The sequence below is a fragment of the Coregonus lavaretus genome, assembly GCF_964263955.1.
Source record: "Coregonus lavaretus genome assembly, chromosome: 26".
In the NCBI taxonomy this organism is placed as follows: Eukaryota; Metazoa; Chordata; class Actinopteri; order Salmoniformes; family Salmonidae; genus Coregonus; species Coregonus lavaretus.
Genome location: NC_140013.1, coordinates 10153151 through 10173995, shown reverse-complemented (window position 1 = coordinate 10173995; position 20845 = coordinate 10153151). Strand labels below are relative to the sequence as shown.

Here is a 20845-nt window from a genome sequence, read left to right as displayed (position 1 = left end):
AGACCCGCGATGCGTTCAAGGAGGGCAGGAATACGACGGTTACGGGTTTAACCGACGTCCCTACTCCTCTTTCTTTCTCAGAACGCATTTCCTCTCCCTTTCACGGGAGGCCCACCTTGGGCTGTTCCACCACTTCAATGTTGGGGAACAGTGGCGGTAAGGGCCATAGAGGAATACAGGTCCTTCCTACTGGATGCACCACAGCTTCACGCCCAGCCACTTTCTCTGCATTGCTGGCAGTGGCGAAGAAGCTGCACCCTCTCACGCTGGCTAGAACAGACGTTGCAGAAGGGTTATGCTCTCCAATTCCACCGGACCCCACCCCCGTTCAGGGGAGTGGTGGAGACGGTGATGAAAACGCCAGACAAAGTGGCCGCTCTGATGACAGGGATTACGGAACTTTTGGCGAAGGAGGCGGTGACAGTAGTTCCCCGGGAGCAAAGGAACAAAGGGCTATATTCGCCTTATTTCCTAGTGCCCAAAAAGACGGGGGGAGTGAGGCCGATTTTGGATTTACGCATTCTCAACGAGAGCATAACCAAACGGCCCTTCCGAATGCTAACGACAAAACGTCTGCTGGAATGTGTACAGAGAGGGGACTTTTGTACGAGCATAGACCTAAAGGACGCGTACTTTCATGTGCCGGTTCAGCCGCGTCACAGGAAGTTTCTGCGGTTCGCCTTTCAAGGGGTGGCGTACGAATACACGAGGATGCCATTTGGGTACGCCCTGGCACCTCGCACATTTTCCAAGTGTGTGGAGGCGGCATTGGAACCGTTGCGTCGTCAGGGAATACGGCTACTAGCCTACCTGGACGACCTACTGGTTCTCGCCCCGTCAGCAGAGCTGGCGATCACTCACACAACACAGACAGTGATGCCAAGTCTGGGGTTCGCTGTGAATTGGAAAAAGAGCGCGCCCTGGCCCACTCATCAGATTGTCTACCTGGGGATACAGCTAGACACTGTGAGGATGAGGGCTCGAATTTCGGACCCCCGAAGGGTAGCCTTGTTGCTAGCCCTAAGGAAGTGTCGTCCGAATCACACGGTGACGGCGCTGTCGATCATGTCACTTTTGGGTCTCATGTCGTCAGCCCACTCTGTGGTTCCGCTGGGACTCCTGCACATGCGCAGGACGCAGCGATGGGTCGCCCAACTAAGACTAGACCCATTGCGTCAACGTCATCGGATGGTGGTGGTTCCCCTCTCGCTCAGTGCAGACCTAAACTATTGGAGAAACTCGCGCGTTCTCACGCACGGAGTCCCGATAGGAAAGGTGTCCTCTCACATCCCAGTATTCACGGATGCGTCCCTGACGGGATGGGGAGGGACATGTCAGACACAAGCGATAGGAGGTGTGTGGCCTCAATCAGGTTGTCACATCAACCTCCTGGAGTTGGAAACGGTTCGACTGGTTCTGACCCACTTCGCGTCTACCCTTCGGGGTCGCGATGTGCTGGTCTGGTCAGACAACCGGACCACAGTAGCCCACATAAATCGCCAGGGCGGAGTCAGGTCTCCTGCTCGCCATCGGGCGGCAGAGGAATTGTGGCTGTGGGCTCACGAGCACCTTCGCTCATTGAGAGCAGCACACATTCCGGGCTACTTGAACGTAGGAGCAGACCTCATGTCAAGAGGGGGTCCTCGAGACAATGAGTGGTGTCTGCATCCAGACATTGTTCTCCAGATTTGGGAACAATTCGGGAAAGCCGAGGTGGACCTATTCGCGTCACGCGTGAACGCGCAATGTCCTCTGTGGTTCTCTCTGAGGGAACAGGACGAACCGCCACTGGGAAGGGACGCCTTTGCGCACCAACCGTGGCCGAGAGTTCTCCTGTATGCATTCCCTCCGCTGTCCTGCATTCTCCCACTGCTAGCCAGGGTGAGGTCAGGGGGGCTGTCAGTGATACTGATAGCGCCCGATCGCCCGGGGGCTCCGTGGTTTGCGGAGATGAGTCAGATGTTGATTGCGCCACCTTGGCCAATTCCACATCGACCGGACGCGTTGTCTCAGGCGGCTGGCACGATAGGGAAATTGCCCATAATCGGCCAACCACTGAAGGCCTGGCTGCTGAGAGGGACAGGCTAGAGCGCCGTGGGTTATCTGATGCAGTGATCAGGACCATACAGGGTTCACGTGCCAGTTCCACTTCTAAGATGTATGCCAGTAGATGGAACGTGTTTTCACGATGGTGTGTCACACAAGGTGTGGACCCCATGAGCTGTCAGGTGGAGAGTATTCTCTCTTTTCTGCAGCTCATGTTTGATAAGCAAAAATCGCCTGCCACGATTAGAGTGTTTGCAGCAGCGATTTCAGCTTGTCATGAGGGTTTTGGCAGAGACAATGTCTTTAGTCACCCTCTAGTGAAACGCTTCCTATTGGGAACGCGGCGACTTAGGCCAACACCTAGAGTCACGCTTCCTCAGTGGGATTTGGCTTTGGTACTCGAAGCGCTATGTAAGTCGCCGTTCGAGCCATTGAATCAAATACCCCTCAAGATGCTGTCTATCAAGACAGCACTGTTGCTCGCTTTGACTACAGCTAAGCGGGTCAGTGATTTGTGTGTTCTTTCGACGAGACCTGACTGCCTGGCCATCAATGGTGACCTGAGCAGAGCAGTGTTATGTCCTAACCCGGCATTTGTGCCTAAGGTTATTAAGAGTTCATATAGGTCACAGACCGTGGAGCTGTGGGCTTTTTCTCCTCCTCCTCATAGAGAGAGGAGTGAGGAGAAGCTCCATCGCCTGTGCCCGGTACGCGCTTTGGCGTGTTACGTCGAGCGCACAGCAGCGATTAGGTCATCGCCTCAGTTGTTTGTGCGTCACGGTGCGGCTGCACTAGGTAGACCACTTTCAAAACAGAGGCTGTCTCACTGGCTTTGTGAAGGCATTGAGACAGCTTATGAGGTAGCAGGGCGGCAATTGCCTCAGGGTATCAGAGCTCACTCCACTCGTGGAGTAGCGGCTTCTACTGCCCTTTTTAGAGGAACAGGAGTAGAGGATATCTGTAGAGCAGCATCCTGGTCGACGCCGTCTCCATTTATCCGTTTCCATTTCTTAGATATGTCTTCTAATTCTCTGGCTCGATCTGTACTCAGTGTGGCTGAAGTGAGATCTTGAGCAAGAAAGAGAGGAGAAGCAGGACTGTGGACACAGGTTTCCATCAGGTCCGCTTTGGTTAGGAAGACGTGTTTTTGACAGATGTGTTTTCTAACTCTTTGGCTCGGTCTGTACTCAGCATAGCTGAAGGGAGATCTGGAGCTAGGAAGAGAGGGAAAAGCAGGACTATGGACTGGGTTTCCATCAGGTCCGCTTTGGATAAGAAAACATATTTTGTGACATGAATCCTGACTGACAGGATCAGTACAGTAGAGGCATGCGTTGATTAACAGAATATGAGGTCATCTATCTGCTTGTTCAGTTAGTATGACTCATGTTTTTGTTCCTGCCCACTAATCTCTGGGATTCCATTGAGTGAGTGAGGCGGTCTACCGCGTTCATAATGTAGAGTGACACTTGATGTCATTCCATTAGTGGTCGGTAGTGTTTTCACAGGATATTGAGGCACATCTATCTGCTAGTACAGATTAGTATGGCTTCTATTCTGGTGATCTGCCCACTAGTCATTGGCATTGCCATTGGACTAGGTGGGGCGGGTTTTTTAACCGATGACGCGGTATATTGTGACGCCCGTAGGGGTTTTTAGTTGCAGTACTGCGGGACTCGGTTGCAGCCATTGCTAGGCTTGACTTTCTCGTTTCGATGGGAAGTGTTAGGCTCGGCAGGGAGTACATTTTGGAGCGCTACGCTCTGCCTTAAACCATTAGGAGCAGAGCTCCCCTATGGGGCGGAGCTCCACGATATAGAACGATTAGTTACCGGAGTGTAACTCCAGTTCTATGAGTGGAGCGGAGCCCCATAGGACTTAAGGCCCTGCCGACCCTCTCTAGTCTCGCTGAAGAAACATATCTCGGGAGGCTGATTGAGGGGAGGCACCCCCTCTTATAGGGACACCTGTACTCCTATTGGCTGTAGGTGTGTGCATAATTTTGTCTCAGGCTGCTGCTGCCTTAGGGCAGAGGGTAAACTATTAGGAGCAGAGCTCCCCTATGGGGCTCCGCTCCACTCATAGAACTGGAGTTACACTCCGGTAACTAATCGTTAGATACACCGAACTTTGGGAAAACTGCCACGCTGCTAATTTATAATGCATGCGCACACCAGAACAGACGTGTCGCTGTTAGAAGATCCAGAGCAAATTCTATCCCTTACCTTATGCATTAATGTCAATGCAATTGTCTTCTTGTCATTATAATCCACATTTGCACTGACTGATCAACACAGTGTCAAGTTACTTTTCAATGTGTTCCCGAAAACCTGAAGTCACCATCCACAAGTAAAAAGTAGCAGGGGTGCGAAGCATCCAGGTAAAATAACAACAACATCATAATGATCATTGCTTGCTTGCCAATGCGACCTGTGCGCAGTCAAAATAAATGCTTGCCGACTTAGTTAGCTATGTGATAAGATGAAACTGTTTTAGACTTTAAACAATCAAGAGAAATAAACATTCAATCAGTACTGAGTGAATGACCAAAAACATCACATTATTGTGGAAATCCTCAGCAACCCGCCTACACATTGTTGGAAGTACAATAGACCAACATACAGTGCCTTCAGAAAGTATTCTCATCCCTTGACTTTTTCCACATTTTGTTGTGTTACAGCCTGAATTTAAAATGTATTAAATTGAGATTTTGTGTCACTGGCCTAGACACAATACACCATAATGTCAAAGTAGAATTATGTTTTTAGACATTTTTACACATTAATTAAAAATGAAAAGCTGAAATGTCTTGAGTCAATAAGTATTCAACCCCTTTTTTATGGCAAGCCTTTTGAAGGAGTCAGGCGCAGGATGGTAAATAACAGAATACAGAGTTTATTCCGGAATACAGAGTTACGTAGAAATGCGTCAAAACAGTCCAGTGCGCAAAACAGGCGCACTGGAACAAAACAGGCACACAGGGAAAATATACCCCGGCAATACAAAATACACGTAGCTCAACCGAGCTACACTCTCCTCACAATAAACAATCACCCACAAGGACAAGGGGGCAGAGGGAACACTTATACACGTACTAATGAGGGGATATGAACCAGGTGTGTGTAATAGACAAGACAAAACAAATGGAATGATGAGATGAGGAGCGGCAGTGGCTAGAAGGCCGGTGACGACGAACGCCGAAGCCTGCCCGAACCAGGAGAGGAGGCAGCTTCGGAGGAAGTCGTGACAAGCCTAAATAAGTTCAGGAGTAGAAATATGCTTAACAAGTCACATAATAAGTTGCATGGACTCACTATGTGTGCAATAATCGCGTTTAACATGATTTTAAAATTACTACCTCATCCCTTTACCCCGCACATACTGTACAATTATCTGTAAGGTCCCTCAGTCGAGCAGAGAATTTCAAACACAGATTCAACCAAAAAGACCAGGATGGTTTTCCAATGCCTCGCAAAGAAGGGCACCTATTGGTAGATAAAAAAGCAGACATTGAATATCCCTTTGAGCATGGTGAAGTTATTAATTATACTTTGGATGGTGTATCAATACACCCAGTCACTACAAAGATACAGGCTTTCTTCCTAACTCAGTTGCCGGAGAGGAAGGAAACTTCTCAGGGATTTCACCATGAGGCCAGTGGGGACTTTAAAACAGTTACAGAGTTTTACGGCTGAGGATGGATCAACAACAGTGTAGTTTCTTCAAAATACTAACCTAAATAACAGAGTGAAAAGAAGGAAGCCTGTACAGAATATTCCAAAATATGCATCCTATTTGCAATAAGGCACTAAAGTAAAACTGCAAAAAAATGCAAAGAAATTAACTTTATGTCCTGAATACAAAGTTTTATGTTTGGGGCAAATCCAACACAACACATCACTGACTACCACTCTTCATATTTTCAAGCATGGTGGTGGCTGCATCATATTACGGATATGTTTGTCATCGGTAAAGACTAGGGAGTTTTTTTAGGATGAAAATAAATTGAATAGAGCTAAGTACAGGTAAAATCCTAGAGGAAAACCTGGTTCAGTCTGCTTTCCAACAGACACTGGGAGACAAATTCACCTTTCAACAGGACAATAACCTAAAACACAAGGCCAAATATGCACTGAAGTTTCTTGCCAAGATGGCATTGAATGTTCCTGAGTGGCCTAGTTACAGTTTTGACTTAAATTGGCATAGTAATCTATGGCAAGACTTGAAAATTGGTGTCTAGCAATGATCAACAACCAACTTGACAGAGCTTGAAGAATCTTAAAAAGAATAATGTGCAAATATTGCACAATCCAGGTGTGCAAAGCTCTTAGGTGATTCTAATATGTATTGACAAAGGGTTTTGAATACTTATGTAAATTAGATATTTCTGTATTTCATTTTCAATACATTTGCAAACATTTCTAAAAACAAGTTCTCACTTTGTCATTATGGGGTACTGTGTGTAGAGGGGTGAGAAAAAAATAAATTTCATAAATGTTGAATTCAGACTGTAACACAACAAAATGTGGACTAGGTCTAGCAGTATGAATACTTTCTGAAGGCACTGTTGCTACAGTAGTAGGTCAAAGCCGTGTGCTGGAAAACCTTGGTAGAGCATGGGTGAAGTAGGCATTGTGGTGCTCATGTGAATGTCATACATTTCTCAGCTTCAGACCAATGCCTACTTCTCACTTAAAACATATTTTTGTTTTTGTTTTTAATAGGCTATATCATTTGCATTGATATAGGGGCTAGGCCTACTGTACATTGCAGTCTGGACATGGACATGCCAAATGTAGTCAATAAGTAAGATTACATTCACAAAAAAAGGCAGTGTTTAATTCTAATCAATTTCTAATAAAACGAAACAACGACTTGTTTTAAATAAATGTTTAAATACAGTTACAGTCACCATAATTGCTCCCTATGGGCGTATAATATAGACAACGTAACATAGACTATGGAGGGTTTTACACACATCCAAACTTTTCACAGGAGCTGGATAAAGATCCAATATAAAGAGAAATGGACAATGTCCACTCACCGTTATACTGCTCGCAAATGTAATGTTTTATAAACATCATGAAACCATCTTACAGATCATATTTGCACTTCAAAATTACATTCAAGCCGTGTACGTTCTCACCATTAACCCATGGACGATGAATCTTTCTAATAAGTTTGGTTTTTAATCAGATTATACGAAAAACAATCAATCTGTTTTTGTTTTTTTAACCAACAACAATATTTCCAAATAGGATCGGGTCAGAAGCATGATATCATAAATCGCATCTCTCGTTCCATGAGCATAAGGCAATTTGTGTACACGTAGGCCTATGGGCTCTCAGGCAGGAGTCATGGATGTTTGTCCTATCCATTCAATATAATTGATTAAATAGTATATACTAACCCTACAATAGGCGTAGTTATAACAAACATATAGCCAATATTTCTTTCTTTCTTTTTTGCATGGAAATATTCGTCTACACAAATTGCATTCGTATTTAGAAAATGCACTGCATGTTCGAGCCGTGGACAATTGGACATTGCCCAAACGTTCTAATAGGATTAGCCTACCATCGCTGTTGATATGGCCTGTTAGTGACTTTGCCACGTGAAAGGTAAACAAACGAACAGGCAAATAAATAGCCTACAAGCACCAAGGACAGCCAGTGTTTATTTATTTATGGTCATTTTAGTAGACGCTCTTATCCAGAGCGACTTACAGTTAGTGAGTGCATACATTTTTCATACTGCCCCCCCGTGAGAAACGAACCCACAACCCTGCCGTTGCAAGCGCCATGCTCTACCAACTGAGCTACAGGGGACAGTTAGGTCTAACAGATGAAAGTGAAAGATGCCATTTAAAAAAAACAAAATGATCAAGGAAAAACAATAATAATAGTCTATTGAAATAACTTCATGTTCCTAAACAGACTTCCTACAGTCACTGACACCTTTCATTCAATGGGCATCGCACATAGGCTTAATGAGTCCAAACTTTTCACAGTAGCTGTATGGACAAAATAATGTCCAACATAAAGACAAAACGGGAATATCTGTTACACACCCGTCGCTATGGGTGGGCCATAGGGGACCGGGCCCGCCCCCCAAAATGCTTGTGCTCCCCACTTGAGGGAATTTATTATTAAATATACGTACTGTAGGCTAATAATAATTGTGCCCTGCCCTCCCATGCATTTCATATGCCCCCATTAAGACTGAGGTCTGGCGACAGGTCTGGTCTGTTAACTGTTTTGCTGCTCGTGATATATTAATAAAACATTGGTTATAGGCTACTTATTAGGCTACTGTGCACCTCCGCTGGGAAAATCGATGCCATAACCAATTGCATTACTGCAAAGACCAGCTTTTGGTGAGTCTTAAATATCACCAGTAGCGTTGCTTGAAATTGGCACATTGGCACACGTTTTTAGGGTCACACCTCAAATATTTCCAACCCTTCCACCTCAGCGCAAGCGAGCTGATATAAGACAGGTAAATTACGGGTTGGAAAATAGAAGAGCACAGGCTTTTGCTTTTACATGTAAAATTGCCAAAGAGTGCGCGTTTGACACTAGCGATGCCTTTAACGGCAGCCGAATATAGAGCCCAAAGAGTTATATACTGGCTTGGTTGACTCACAACAACAGGTTTGCACGCTCAACCAATTGTCGGCGAGCGACCACAACCTCTAACATGTTTATTTACTTCTCCAGGTGATCAACCATCAAAAGGACATCGCTATCCACACATAAATATTCCATTAATAAATGTGCTTCCCATAATCAGTTTCATAAACAATGTCTGGCTTCATTATAAGGCATGGCTTTAGATCAAGTGACGAAGGACATAGGACAATCTTCACAAGGCTTGATATTTCCTTAAAAACACTAATTGATACATGTTGGCCACTCTTGGTGCCTGCTGGCACGTACAGTATGGCCATGGCACCCCCAACAGAATCACGTGACTGTGTCTGGTCCTCCCAGGCAGATTTATGCCTCCAGGCCTTCACACATGGAGTAATATTGACACAATAGCTTCCATGGACACAACCAGCCAAACACAATTGCCACACTTTATGTAATTATCACTCAATAACAGATGTTTGATATTGCATACATGATCACATAGTGATGATTCTTTTTTTTTCATTGGCATCTGTTGTTTTCGTGGTCATTATGGTAATTCTCCTTTTCCCTGTCCTTTGGTTACTAATTAACTTGTTTTGAACATTATTCTGCCCATGTCTACGAGTTGGGTAAAATACCCTTGCTGCCCCACTCATCTGGAGATCAAAAAAGCAACATATGCATGATGAGATATTATGGCTCTGTTGGGAGTGTGTCCCTTCACAGTGCAGCTGTGGTGTGGTCTCCAAATGATGACATCCTTAGTGTGGGCTGATCATGAGAAGACAGATAGAGACGGATCAGAGGGAAGAGGATGATCCACTGACGGTTCAGCCGTCAAAGCAAATGTCCTCCCAACTGGAATATACAAAAGAGATATTTCAATGGTTTCTTGTTCTGAGCCTTAAGCAGAAACAGTACTGTGTTTCAGAGGAACGAGACTGATGTTTTTAACTGAGCACAAAGTGAATTAACTAACTAGCATTTCAATCAATCCACATGAAATGCACACTTATATCCAATCAGTGAATTACATTACAGGTGCTTAAAATGCGAATAGATTTTTTTGGGGGGCCCGGTCCTATAGGCTCTTTATGGTGCCTTGGGGAAACGGTGAGAGTTCAGGCAGGCCAGACTTGTTTCATGTTCTTGAGCGTAATATCTGTGGGCTCTGCTGTGCTGACACACTCAGATGCAGCCTCTCCCCCCACACACAGCCCACCTGGCTGCTGTGTTTCCATGGCGGCGAATATTAAGTGAGATGATTGCGTAGTTTACAACCCCCGGTGCTCAGAACACTTGCGTGCACTCAGGCGCACAGGACAGAGCTGGAGAGAGATGGAGAGATGGAGAGATAGAGGATGGACTAAAGAACATATGTTGGTAGAGCGAGAGAGAGAGGTGCTGCAGAGAATGGGAGCGAGTGTTTGTCTGTCTGCCTCTCCCCTCTCTTGAGTCTGTGATGGTGTGTCACGGCAGGCAGCAACTCAGTGTGCTCTCCTCTCATTCGCTGGCTGAGTCTCTGGGGTTGCGGTTGTTATGCGATTAAGCTGGGCTTACTGGAAAGAATCATGACTAAGCAGAGAGCTCTTAAATATGTATCTATTCTGAAAACACCTGAGTGTGTCATGAATGAAATCAACAATAAATGAGTCAATCCTGAAACCTCCAAACCAAACCGATGAAGACAGACAAAGGAGAGATCCCCATACCAGATTATTCAACCAGAAAGTAAAATGATGATAAGAGAAGCGTGTTTTATCTGTGAGCTCTGACCTCTAAAGGTGAAGTGGTTTTCTGGGCTGCCAGGGCAAAGCCAGACCTCGTAACCCAATTTGATATGCACTGATGGGGCAGAGTCAGGAGCAGCTGGTCTGGAGCCCAGGCTGTAGCACTCAGGCCTCTTAAAGGTGAACCACTGAATCACAGCTCATGCTTACAAGCTAACAATGGAAGACAAATAGTACATTTTCTTTGTCATTTTATGTGGTTGCTTCGAACCCATTTTATTTACCTACCAGATTAAGGATATAGGGAAACCATAGCCAACTCCGTATCAATCAAATTTCCATCAGCAGGTGTCACAAAGTGCTTAAATGTATGTTCTGATATGGTAAACTGCCAACGTGGTGGTCACAAATTGTTGCTAGCTATGATGGAACTATTTACAGAATGATTTCAATGGATAAAATCCTATATTTATGGCAGTAGATTGTTTATGACTCCAATATCATATATCCATAAGTGATATAAATATTACTTTATTTTCATGTTATTATAACTTCCACTCATCAATGTCTAATAACTCTAACCTATTTCCCCCCTCTCCCTTTCTCTCTGCTCCCCCCCATGCTCCCTCTCCCTTACCTAACCTTCAACCCCCCATCCTACATCCTCCAGGAGGGCCAGCAGTTGATCCAGGAGAAGCCCGAGCTGAGCCCGGTGGTGCGGAGGAAGCTGGGGGAGATCCGGGAGTGTTGGCAGGACCTGGAGAGTACCACCCAGGCCAAGGCCCGCCAGCTGTTTGAAGCCAACCGGGCCGACCTGCTGGTGCAGAGCTACACCAGCCTGGACCATCGGCTGCACCAGCTGGAGGGACAACTGTGCTACGTGGACCAGGGTCAGGACCTGACCAGCGTCAACAAGCAGCTCAAGAAGCTCCAGGTCTCTTCCTCTTCATTATATGGTCCAACTACTGTTACAGTTTTTGGTTTTGGTGATGGTTGGTTAGGAATAGTTGGGAATATCATTGGGTTTGGTGTTGCTATTGTCATACATAATGAAAATGTAGGTTAGGTTAAAGCAATTGAATATCGCAGTGTATCTCTATATATAAAAACCTAGGGTTGTTCTGTGTGAATTACTAATCCTTTGTCATCCATTTTCTCTGAATGCCATGCTGTTTTCTCTTCATTTAAGTGCCTTAAATGAGCCAGGCTGTCATAGGCTTTTGTTTAACAAAAGCAATTGGCACTCAACGTATCACCAGTAAGCTTGGCCTGCACTCCAATGGGCTGTCATTGGAGAGTCAGACCATTCCACCCAAAGCATGGCTTTACAATATATACTGGGTTAAAGTAACTGTCCAGTGTTTCCAGATTTCTATTAAATATGTCCTATAATTAATTACAATATGAGTTTAAAAATTGTGTATGTTAAAAAGCAGCTTTTCTGTGTTGGAATGGTGTGGGTGTACCCCAACAACAGAATGGTGTGGGCGTATACCGGTCAAAATAAATATTCATGCTAGTAGACCACTGATTGGCCAGCTCATCCTCCTCAGGAAATAGCAAACATTTTATAAACGGTCTGTTTGAGATACACGTTTGAGGTGGTTTTTTAAATGTATTTTTTTTATTTAATTTTTTGCTTTGGCCACAAATACGAGTATAGGATGAGTCAACAACATTATTTGGGTATGAGTTAACAGCCTATGCTACATTTTAATAAACATTAATATTGATGCTAGCCAACAATCGATACAGTAGGAGGAGGTTCATGCTTTTTACTGTCCAGGATGCTCAACCCCTTTTCTGTCACTACTACTGGGTCCACCACACAGCTTATCATTTCATCATGCATCTCTCGTTCTCCTCTCTAACAGCATGCTGCCGCTAAGGGCTGCTTACAGTTCCTTTTCAGCCTACCATTGTGCTTTGTGTACAGTACGCTCCACCACCCAACCTCCATCCAGGGGTACAGTAACCTTTTCACTTCAGTTCATTTCTCTCATGGGTACTCATGGGATCTTCTCCTTTCATTTCTTTCCTTCATTTCCTTTCCTTTCCTTCCTTTCCTTTCTTTCCTGTCTTTCCTTTCCTTTCCTTTCCTGTCTTTCCTTTCCTTTCCTTTCCTTTCCTTTCCTTTCCTTTCCTTTCCTTTCCTTTCCTTTCCATTCCTTTCCTTTCCTTTCCTTCCTTTCTTTCTTTCTTTCTTTCCTTCCTTTCCTTTCCTTTCCTTTCCTTTCCTTCCTTCCTTCCTTCCTTTCTTTCTTTCTTTCTTTCCTTTCCTTTCCTTTCCTTTCCTTTCCTTTCTTTCCTTCCTTCCCTTCCTTCCTTCCTTCCTTCCTTCCTTCCTTCCTTTCTTTCTTTCTTTCTTTCTTTCTTTCTTTCTTTCTTTCTTTCTTTCTTTATTTCTTTCTTTCTTTCTTTCTTTCTTTCTTTATTTCCTTCCTTCCTTCCTTCCTTCCTTCCTTCCTTCCTTCCTTCCTTCCTTCCTTCCTTCCTTCCTTCCTTCCTTCCTTCCTTCCTTCCTTCCTTCCTTCCTTCCTTCCTTTCTTCCTTCCTTTCCTTCCTTTCTTTCCTTCCGTTCTTTCTTTCTTTCTTTCCTTCCTTCCTTCCTTCCTTCCTTCCTTCCTTCATTCCTTTCCTTCCTTCCTCCCTTCCTTCCTTCCTTCCTTCCTTCCTTTCCTTCCTTTCTTTCCTTTCCTTTCTTTACCTATCTGTCCTTTCCTTCTTTCTTTCTTAATTTCTTTCTTTATCCCTTTCGTACTCTAGTTTTTCTTTTTTTTCTTTCTTTCTGCTTCCTTCCATCCACTACCACTCACTCATCCTGTCCTGCTGTTCACTCTGTGATCTATGGTGTGAGCAGAATCACTGTCTCATCCCTGATACTCTAAACTTTAGCTTCATATGGAAATGTATGAAAATCTCCACTCCACTGTGTGTGTTTGTGTCTGTGTCTGTGTGAGACTAAGAAATTGTTCTATCTATTAATTCAAGGACCATTTCTGTCAAAGTTAGAAATAATGTTCAATTCCCATGTTTTATCTTATTTGTGATTCAATGCATATGCATTGGGGTAACATTTGTGTATAAGCCAATAGAAAGTGTGCTTATTCTCGTGCTAATCTCTGAGAATGTCAGGGGATTCATTTAACCATATAAAGGTACTGAGGCAGCCATCCCGAATGCTCTTTTCCTCACAATTTCTAAGAATTCCCAAAGTCAAATCATCATGTGAATTCGTAAGGGATTGATCGGCCTCATTCTGCCTCCTACTCTAATTCACTTTACCATGGCACTCATGCAACATCTCTTTGTATCTGGCCCACTTTTCAAAGTAGTTAGCCTCAGTGACACTACTCCACCTCTCTGGTGATCTCAACCTGATGTTTGTGTCCCAAAATGAGTATCACTGCCTTAGTGAGAATACCCATCCCCCTCAGAATTACCTGACAGCTATATGGCCACTCTGGAGGAGTAATTGCCTTGTAGTCAATTGCAGTAGATCTAACTGCTATCATCCAAACACTTCTCATGCATTGTTAAGACAGACCAATAGAGCAACTTATCATGTACACCTAGGAAAGCCATCAGTGGCTGACTCCTGAGTTGGATGTTGTCAGGATATTTTGGTGCGAGGGGATTGATACAGGAACCAATGTATCCTCTCCAAACTCACCAGGCCTCTCGCTGTCCCATGGACTTCCTCTCTCTCTCTTTATTTTCTAACCTGTCCTTCCTCCTTCCTTCACTCACCCCTCTTCAAACGCTTCAATTCCATCCCTCTTTGCTTCTATTCTATCTCCTCTCTCACTCCCTCTCCATTCCCTCGCTCCCTCTCTCCAGACGATGGAGTGTCAGATGGAGGAGTGGTATAAGGAGGTGGGGGAGCTGCAGGTGGCGGCGGCCTCCATCCCCCAGCAGGGCCAGGTCATGGACACGGTCAGTGAGCGCCAGGCTGCCGTGGAGACGCGCATCGTCCGCCTCATCGAGCCGCTCAAGGAGCGCCGGCGCATCCTTCTGGCCTCCAAGGAGGTGCACCAAGTGGGCCGGGACCTGGAGGACGAGATAGTGAGTGGCCGTCCTGATCGACCCCCATTTATACCCACGCACACTTACAGACACCCGCACACCTCCCTCAGTCTACTCAGACCACTTCACGTATACATTTGCTTCCAGAAGTGTGACTTACAAGTGTCATCGACAAGGGTAAAAGTGTTGCTTATGTTGGTGACTAACCCCCTTTTTTGTTTGTGAAAGATGTTATCTTGAAGAAAGATGTATGTAACTCTGAACTGATGCTGGTGATAACCATTGAAAAGTTACCAGTGTTTGCAGGTGCTTCTTTGATAGTTTAACATGTGATGTGTTTGCAGCTGTGGGTGCAGGAGCGGCTGCCTGCCGCCACGTCTCAGGAGCACGGCTCCAGTCTACAGGCTGTGCAGCAGCTCATGAAGAAGAACCAGGTGAGTGGCAGCTAGTTGAGGCTAACCACATCATTACAGTACATGTCTATCATACTGTAACATATCTAACTGGACATCGTCTCTCTGTTTCCCCCCCAGACTCTGCAGAGGGAGCTGCAGGGCCATCGGGCGAGGGTGGAGGACGTCCTGGAACGAGCTAATGTCATCGCCTCCATCCGCAGCCCCGAGGCTGACTGTGTGCGGGCGGGCCTGGAGCAGCTCAGCGGGCTGTGGGGCCTGCTGTGGGCCGAGACAGAGAGAAGACAGCTGGTTCTGGATGCCATGTACCAGGCCCAGCAGTACTACTTTGACACGGCCGAGGTGGAGGCCTGGCTCAGCGAACAGGAACTGCACATGATGAACGAGGAAAAGGGCAAGGTAGGAGGCTAGGAGCCAATCACCAGGCGCTGATGTACTTAATCTGCCCAGTTACCTTTTTACAGTAAGAGATGATTGGCTTTTTGGAAGAGGGAAAAGTTGTATCTGCATAGGTGTAATGCAATGTAATTGTGTCCCTCCAGACATCAGCAACTGTACATGAACACCAGTGGAGGCTGCTGAGGGGAGGACGGCTCATAATAATGGCCGGAACGGAGCAAATGGAATGGCATCAAACGTGTTTGATACCATTCCACCTATTCCGCTCCAGCCATTACCACGAGCCCATCCTCCCCAATTAAGGTGCCACCCTCCTGTGATGAACACTGCACTTGAATCGTTAGCATTTCAAAGTTTGTGAGAATGGACTGTAAGTGTGTTGTGGCCTCCCCCTCAGGATGAGCCCAGCACACTGCAGCTACTGAAGAAGCACCTGGTACTGGAGCAGACGATAGAGGACTACGCTGAGACGATAGGCCTTCTCTCCCATCAGTGCAGACAGCTACTGGAGATGGGACATCCAGACAGGTCAGTGTTGGTGCCCCACAAACCTGTCACCACACTATTACCAAGGCTTTCGTGGGATCGAAAGTTGGTTATAGCAGCTCTAAAGTGAGTGTGCCAGGAAATACACATTTAAAATACTGCCTTAAAAGCTCAAAGGACATCCCCTATATGAGAACCAAGGATCTCAGTTTGTGACTTGATTGAAGAGGATCCAGGGCCTCTACAGTCTTTGTCTACTGGGTGCTGAGGAGTAACCCGGTAGTAAATGGCAGACTGCTTGATGACATAACCCCTGTAGATAAGGTAGGACAGTACAGTAAAGTAGGCCAGTCATAGACTCCTGTTGTTCTGTTATGGCAGCAGAGTGATTCATGGTAACAGCAGGGTCAGCACTGGGTCCGTAATACTACTCTGTCTCTGTTGACAGTGCTAACGCTAACGGTTCTATCATCTTAGCTCTTAGCTGTTAGCCAACGCTAGACCTGCATCTCTGCACTAGTAGGGTATGGTTTTTCTATGGGTTTGTCTCATGTTGTTCAGTTTGCTTTGTAAGTCTTCTCCTCCTCACATTTACTCCTTCTGGAAACTCAACACTGGAAAACCAGCTCATGGTTTTACATGTCAAAATTAGTTTCACTTCAGGATCTCAGCTCCCACGCATTCCCCCTCAATTTCACCCTGTGTTTACTATGTGTCTCAAACCCTGTATCTGGTGTGTGTTTGTGTGTGTGTGCGTGTGCTTATGTGTGTGTGTGTCTCAGTGGGCAGATCAGTAAGCGTCAGTCTCAGATGGATCGGCTGTACGTGTCTCTGAAGGACCTGGTGGAGGAGAGGAAGTCTCGTCTGGAGCAGCAGTACTGGCTCTACCAGCTCAACCGCGAGGTGGACGAGCTGGAGCAGTGGATCGCTGAGAGGGAGGTGGTGGCCAGCTCGCCAGAACTGGGACAGGACTTTGAACACGTTACGGTCAGTGGGACCCCTCTCAGAGCCTGAATGGACAAAGCATTCAACATTATGATAATCCTGGTGGTCCTCTGTAGCTGAGTTGGTAGAGCATTGGCGCTTGCAATGCCAGAATAGTGGGTTCAATTCCTGGGACCACCCATACGTAGAAAATGTATTCACGCATGACTGTAAGTCGCTTTGGATAAAAGTGTCTGCTAAATGGCATATATTGTTATAGCGTGTGTCTAAAAACTGTTGGGAAGGGGTTTAATATGGCTCAAAGAATGGCACACAGTACACCGTATTATTGCTTAGTAAGGAAGTAGTATGTATTTCAATGCAATTTGTTTCGCTAAGTAGCCTATTACTGCTTTAGCAACAGTGCTTAGCTTGGCTAAACAGATATTGATCATCCCTTCATTCCTCTCCTCCTCTCTCCTCCCTTCAGATCCTGCAGGAGAAGTTCACAGAGTTTGCATCGGAGACGGGCAGTATTGGTCAGGAGCGTGTGACGGCGGTTAACCAGATGGTGGATGAGCTGATCGACTACGGCCACGCCGACGCCGCCACCATCGCCGAGTGGAAGGACGGCGTTAACGAGGCCTGGGCCGACCTCCTGGAGCTCATGGAGACCCGGGCACAGATGCTGGCTGCCTCGCACCAGCTCCACAAGTTCTTCGCCGACTGCCGCGAGGTAGCCTTTCTACCATAAGAAGTGCTACGGGATATAGGTCTGTGTCGTGTTTTGATGTGTTTCTGTTGGTCTGTTATCACATTGTATTGCAGGTCTTGGCCCAAATCGATGATAAGCAGCGGAGGCTGCCTGAGGTGCGGGCGCGCCAGGGTGGCACTGCCAACACCAGCACCCTGCAGAGGCTCATGCACAGCTTCGAGCACGACATCCAGCTGCTCGTCACTCAGGTGAGGCCCCGCCCACTATCATTTTATTTTATCTGCACATAAGGCTAAAAAGGAAGACAGAACAAAACAATCAGTCAATGTGGTAACACTTCACATTAAGTTTCCCTCATACTTATTCAGTAACACTGTCATTACTACAGTAACTTTTACACAGTACTTTTAGTTATTCCTATGTCATTTACCACCCGTCCCTGTCTGTCTGTGTCCAGGTGAGGCAGCTCCAGGAGAGTGCGGGTCAGCTCCGGACCATCTACGCCGGTCAGAAGGCTGAGGCCATCGCCGGCCGGGAACAGGAAGTGATGCATTGCTGGAAGGAGCTCTTGACTTCCTGTGAGGAGTGCCGAGTGCAGATCACCACGGCAACAGACAAGCTGCGGTTCTTTGGGGTGGTGCGAGACCAGATCATGTGGATGGACAGCATCATCTCTCAGATCGGCACAGGGGACAATCCAAGGTATATGAGTGGACATGGTCACAATTGTATATGTATGGTTTAGGCCATACGCATTTGATTAAAGTGAGGCGAGCAAGAGAAAAAAAAGAAAGGGAAAGAAGTTGACCCTTTTGTTAAAATACTATAGGCCTAGCAACCTTAGTTCAACACCTAGCGACCTAGGTGAAGCTGAAAGACGCATAATGTACTTCAGCTGTAATCCAAAAGGAAGTTGTGTATCTCTTTACTGGAAGATTGTATTTTTATTAATTTTTTTAATGTGAAGGGGGCATTCGTTAAATATTCAATTAAATGTGTTTGGCCTTATCTATATTTACAGTTTGTATGTATAGTGTATCTCATACTGCTCTATCTCATACACATGTCCATCTATTAAATGTGATTGATCTGAAAGTTCAGGGGCCTGTTTTGATTTTGTGGCATTATCATAATATAATTCAAAATGGGAACTCATTTATGTTACGAAAATGCAAAATATGGAGAGCTGCACAGAGAGATGCAGAGAGAGCACAGACCACTGATATAAAAAAGTATAATGAAAGAATGTCAAGCAATGCACTGTAAGCAAGTTTTAATATAGCAATAAGCAGTGTCATTTTTAAAATGGCTGCCTGGTGGTGTATATGGGGCTGACCTGGCCCTTGTCTTCTGGGGTGTGTAACCCTGTGCTCTTCTCCCTCACTGTCAGCATTCCCCACAGCGATATAACGGGCTCTGGACTCTCTGGTCCTTTCAGGGATGTGTCCTCAGTGGAGGTACTGATGAACTACCACCAGAGCTTGAAGAGCGAGGTGGAGGCGCGCAGTAAGAGTGTGCTGCAGTGCATCGAGATGGGCAAGACGCTTCTGGCCGCGCGCAACCCTGCTGCTGAGGAGGTAACAGCACTGTTGCCAGGGTTCTGCCATAGAACATAGAGGATGGTACTGTAGTTTAGATTACATTTACAATCACTAGTTTAGATTAAACTCAATGGAAATACTATGTATTTTTAGATCAAGGAGAAGCTGGATACGGTGGTGGCCAAGCAGTACGAGCTGTCTGAGAAATGGGACAAACACTGGGAGGTCCTGCAGCACAGTGAGTCCCTCTGACTTTACCTTAATGTAACTACTCTAGTACCTGGCACCTCGAGTCTCTATTTGATATTATCCCAAGTCATTCCATAATTAATTTTGAACCACAGTAAGCTACAACTGAGCAACACTGTGTGTGAGATTTGATTCCCGTTGTTCTCAGACACTGAGTTCCTCTTTCTCCTCAGTGCTGGAGGTGCACCAGTTTGCCCAGGAAGCGGTGGTGGCCGAGGCCTGGCTCACGGCCCAGGAGCCATTCATCAACAGCAAGGAGTTGGGCGCCAGCGTGGATGAGGTGGAGCAGCTCATCCGCCGCCACGAGGCCTTCCGCAAGGCCGCCGCCACCTGGGAGGAGCGCTTCAGCTCACTACGACGCCTCACTACGGTCCGTCACTATCCCTAGCTAACTAACACTCCCCTTAGCTGATGCCGTCTTTCTTCTGGTTGCTTACAAGAGGTTGTAGAGCACAGATTGTTTGAAGTGACTTGTCAATTGGCTTCATGTTTACGGTATGGTTAATTTTGTTGTAGAAGAGATTCTAATATGAAGTGCTGATGTTTAGTTAACCTCGATTTGGTTCCAGGTGGAGAAGCTGAAAGCAGAGCAGAGTAAGCTCCCTCCCACCCCCCTGCTGGGTCGTAAGGTGTTCCTGGACCCCCAGGAGACGTCCCCTGCACGGAGCCAGGGCTCCCCCCTGATGAGACGGATCCTTTACGAGCAGGCTGAGCCCAGAGCCGAGAGGCCCCCCCAGGATCCCTCGCCCTCCTCCGTGGCCCACCGCCTGGGCTCCACCGTGGCCAACTACACCCCCATACTGAATGGCTCCAGTAGCTACCGCAGCAGCCTGGAGGCCCGTGCCATCCCCGTGATGGGGGGAGTGGTTGGGGGTGTAGTGGGGGTGGCAGCCGGCCTGGGAACAGCCACTATGGAGGCCAGAGGGGTGGCAACAAATTTAGGGACCACTGCTGCCATGGAGGTCCGAGGGGTGGCAGCAGGGTTTGGGACTTCCACCTCGGAAGCCAGAGGGTTGGCAGCAGGATTGGTCACCCCCGCGGTCGAGGCCAAAGGGATAGCTGCAAGCTTGGTGACTGGTGCAGCCGCCGCAGTGGAGGTGAAAGCCTCGCAGTACCTCCGGCAGCCTAAGATCAAACACATGGACGACATGGTGACGCCCATGCTGGTGGCCTGTAGGCTGGAGAAGGCGAGAGAGAAGGAGGTGAGAGAGAGGGAGCAGAGAGAGAGGGAGAGAGATATTGGGTTAATGGAGCCCGCGCCGGTGATGCCGGTGATGGCCGAGGTGGTGCTCCAGGAGATGGGGAGGGAGGGGATGGGCAGGGAGAGGCTGAACAGCGAGCCCAGCAGCAGAGACCACCGGGCAGGGAGCAGCCGGTCGGAGCCCCAGCAGAGAGACAGGGACAGAGACAGTAGGGACAGTAGGGACAGTCACAGGGAAGCCAGGCTGGAGCGCCAGCACTCTAGTGAGGCGCTGATGATCCAGGCGCGGCGGGATGAGCTGCCCCAGGAGGTGTGGCGGGAACGGGCCGAGCGCAAAGAGAGGAAACTGGAGAGGCAGACGTCCAGCGAGCAGGAGGGCCACGGACACGAGGGCCGGAGGAAAGACCGCCACCGGACAGAGAGACAGGAGTCCAGTGAACACGACACAGCCAAGGAGCAGTCAGACAGACGTTCTACGTG

General features: G+C 46.9%; 1 protein-coding gene across 1 annotated transcript in view; it reads left to right on the top strand.

Annotated features, from left to right (window-relative positions):
* LOC311101236 (spectrin beta chain, non-erythrocytic 4-like) overlaps positions 1-20845 on the top strand; it is a gene marked incomplete at its 5' end in the record, with an annotated part of 59900 nt that overhangs the window by 32951 nt on the left and 6104 nt on the right. Inside the window, 15 exon segments of the mRNA XM_084142348.1 lie at positions 11082-11345; positions 12286-12304; positions 12307-12377; positions 14252-14476; positions 14782-14871; positions 14971-15249; positions 15647-15777; positions 16518-16722; positions 17150-17395; positions 17488-17622; positions 17832-18076; positions 18765-18951; positions 19069-19153; positions 19338-19534; positions 19734-20842. Of these exon segments, the coding sequence (XP_083998474.1) occupies positions 11082-11345; positions 12286-12304; positions 12307-12377; positions 14252-14476; positions 14782-14871; positions 14971-15249; positions 15647-15777; positions 16518-16722; positions 17150-17395; positions 17488-17622; positions 17832-18076; positions 18765-18951; positions 19069-19153; positions 19338-19534; positions 19734-20842 (3488 nt within the window).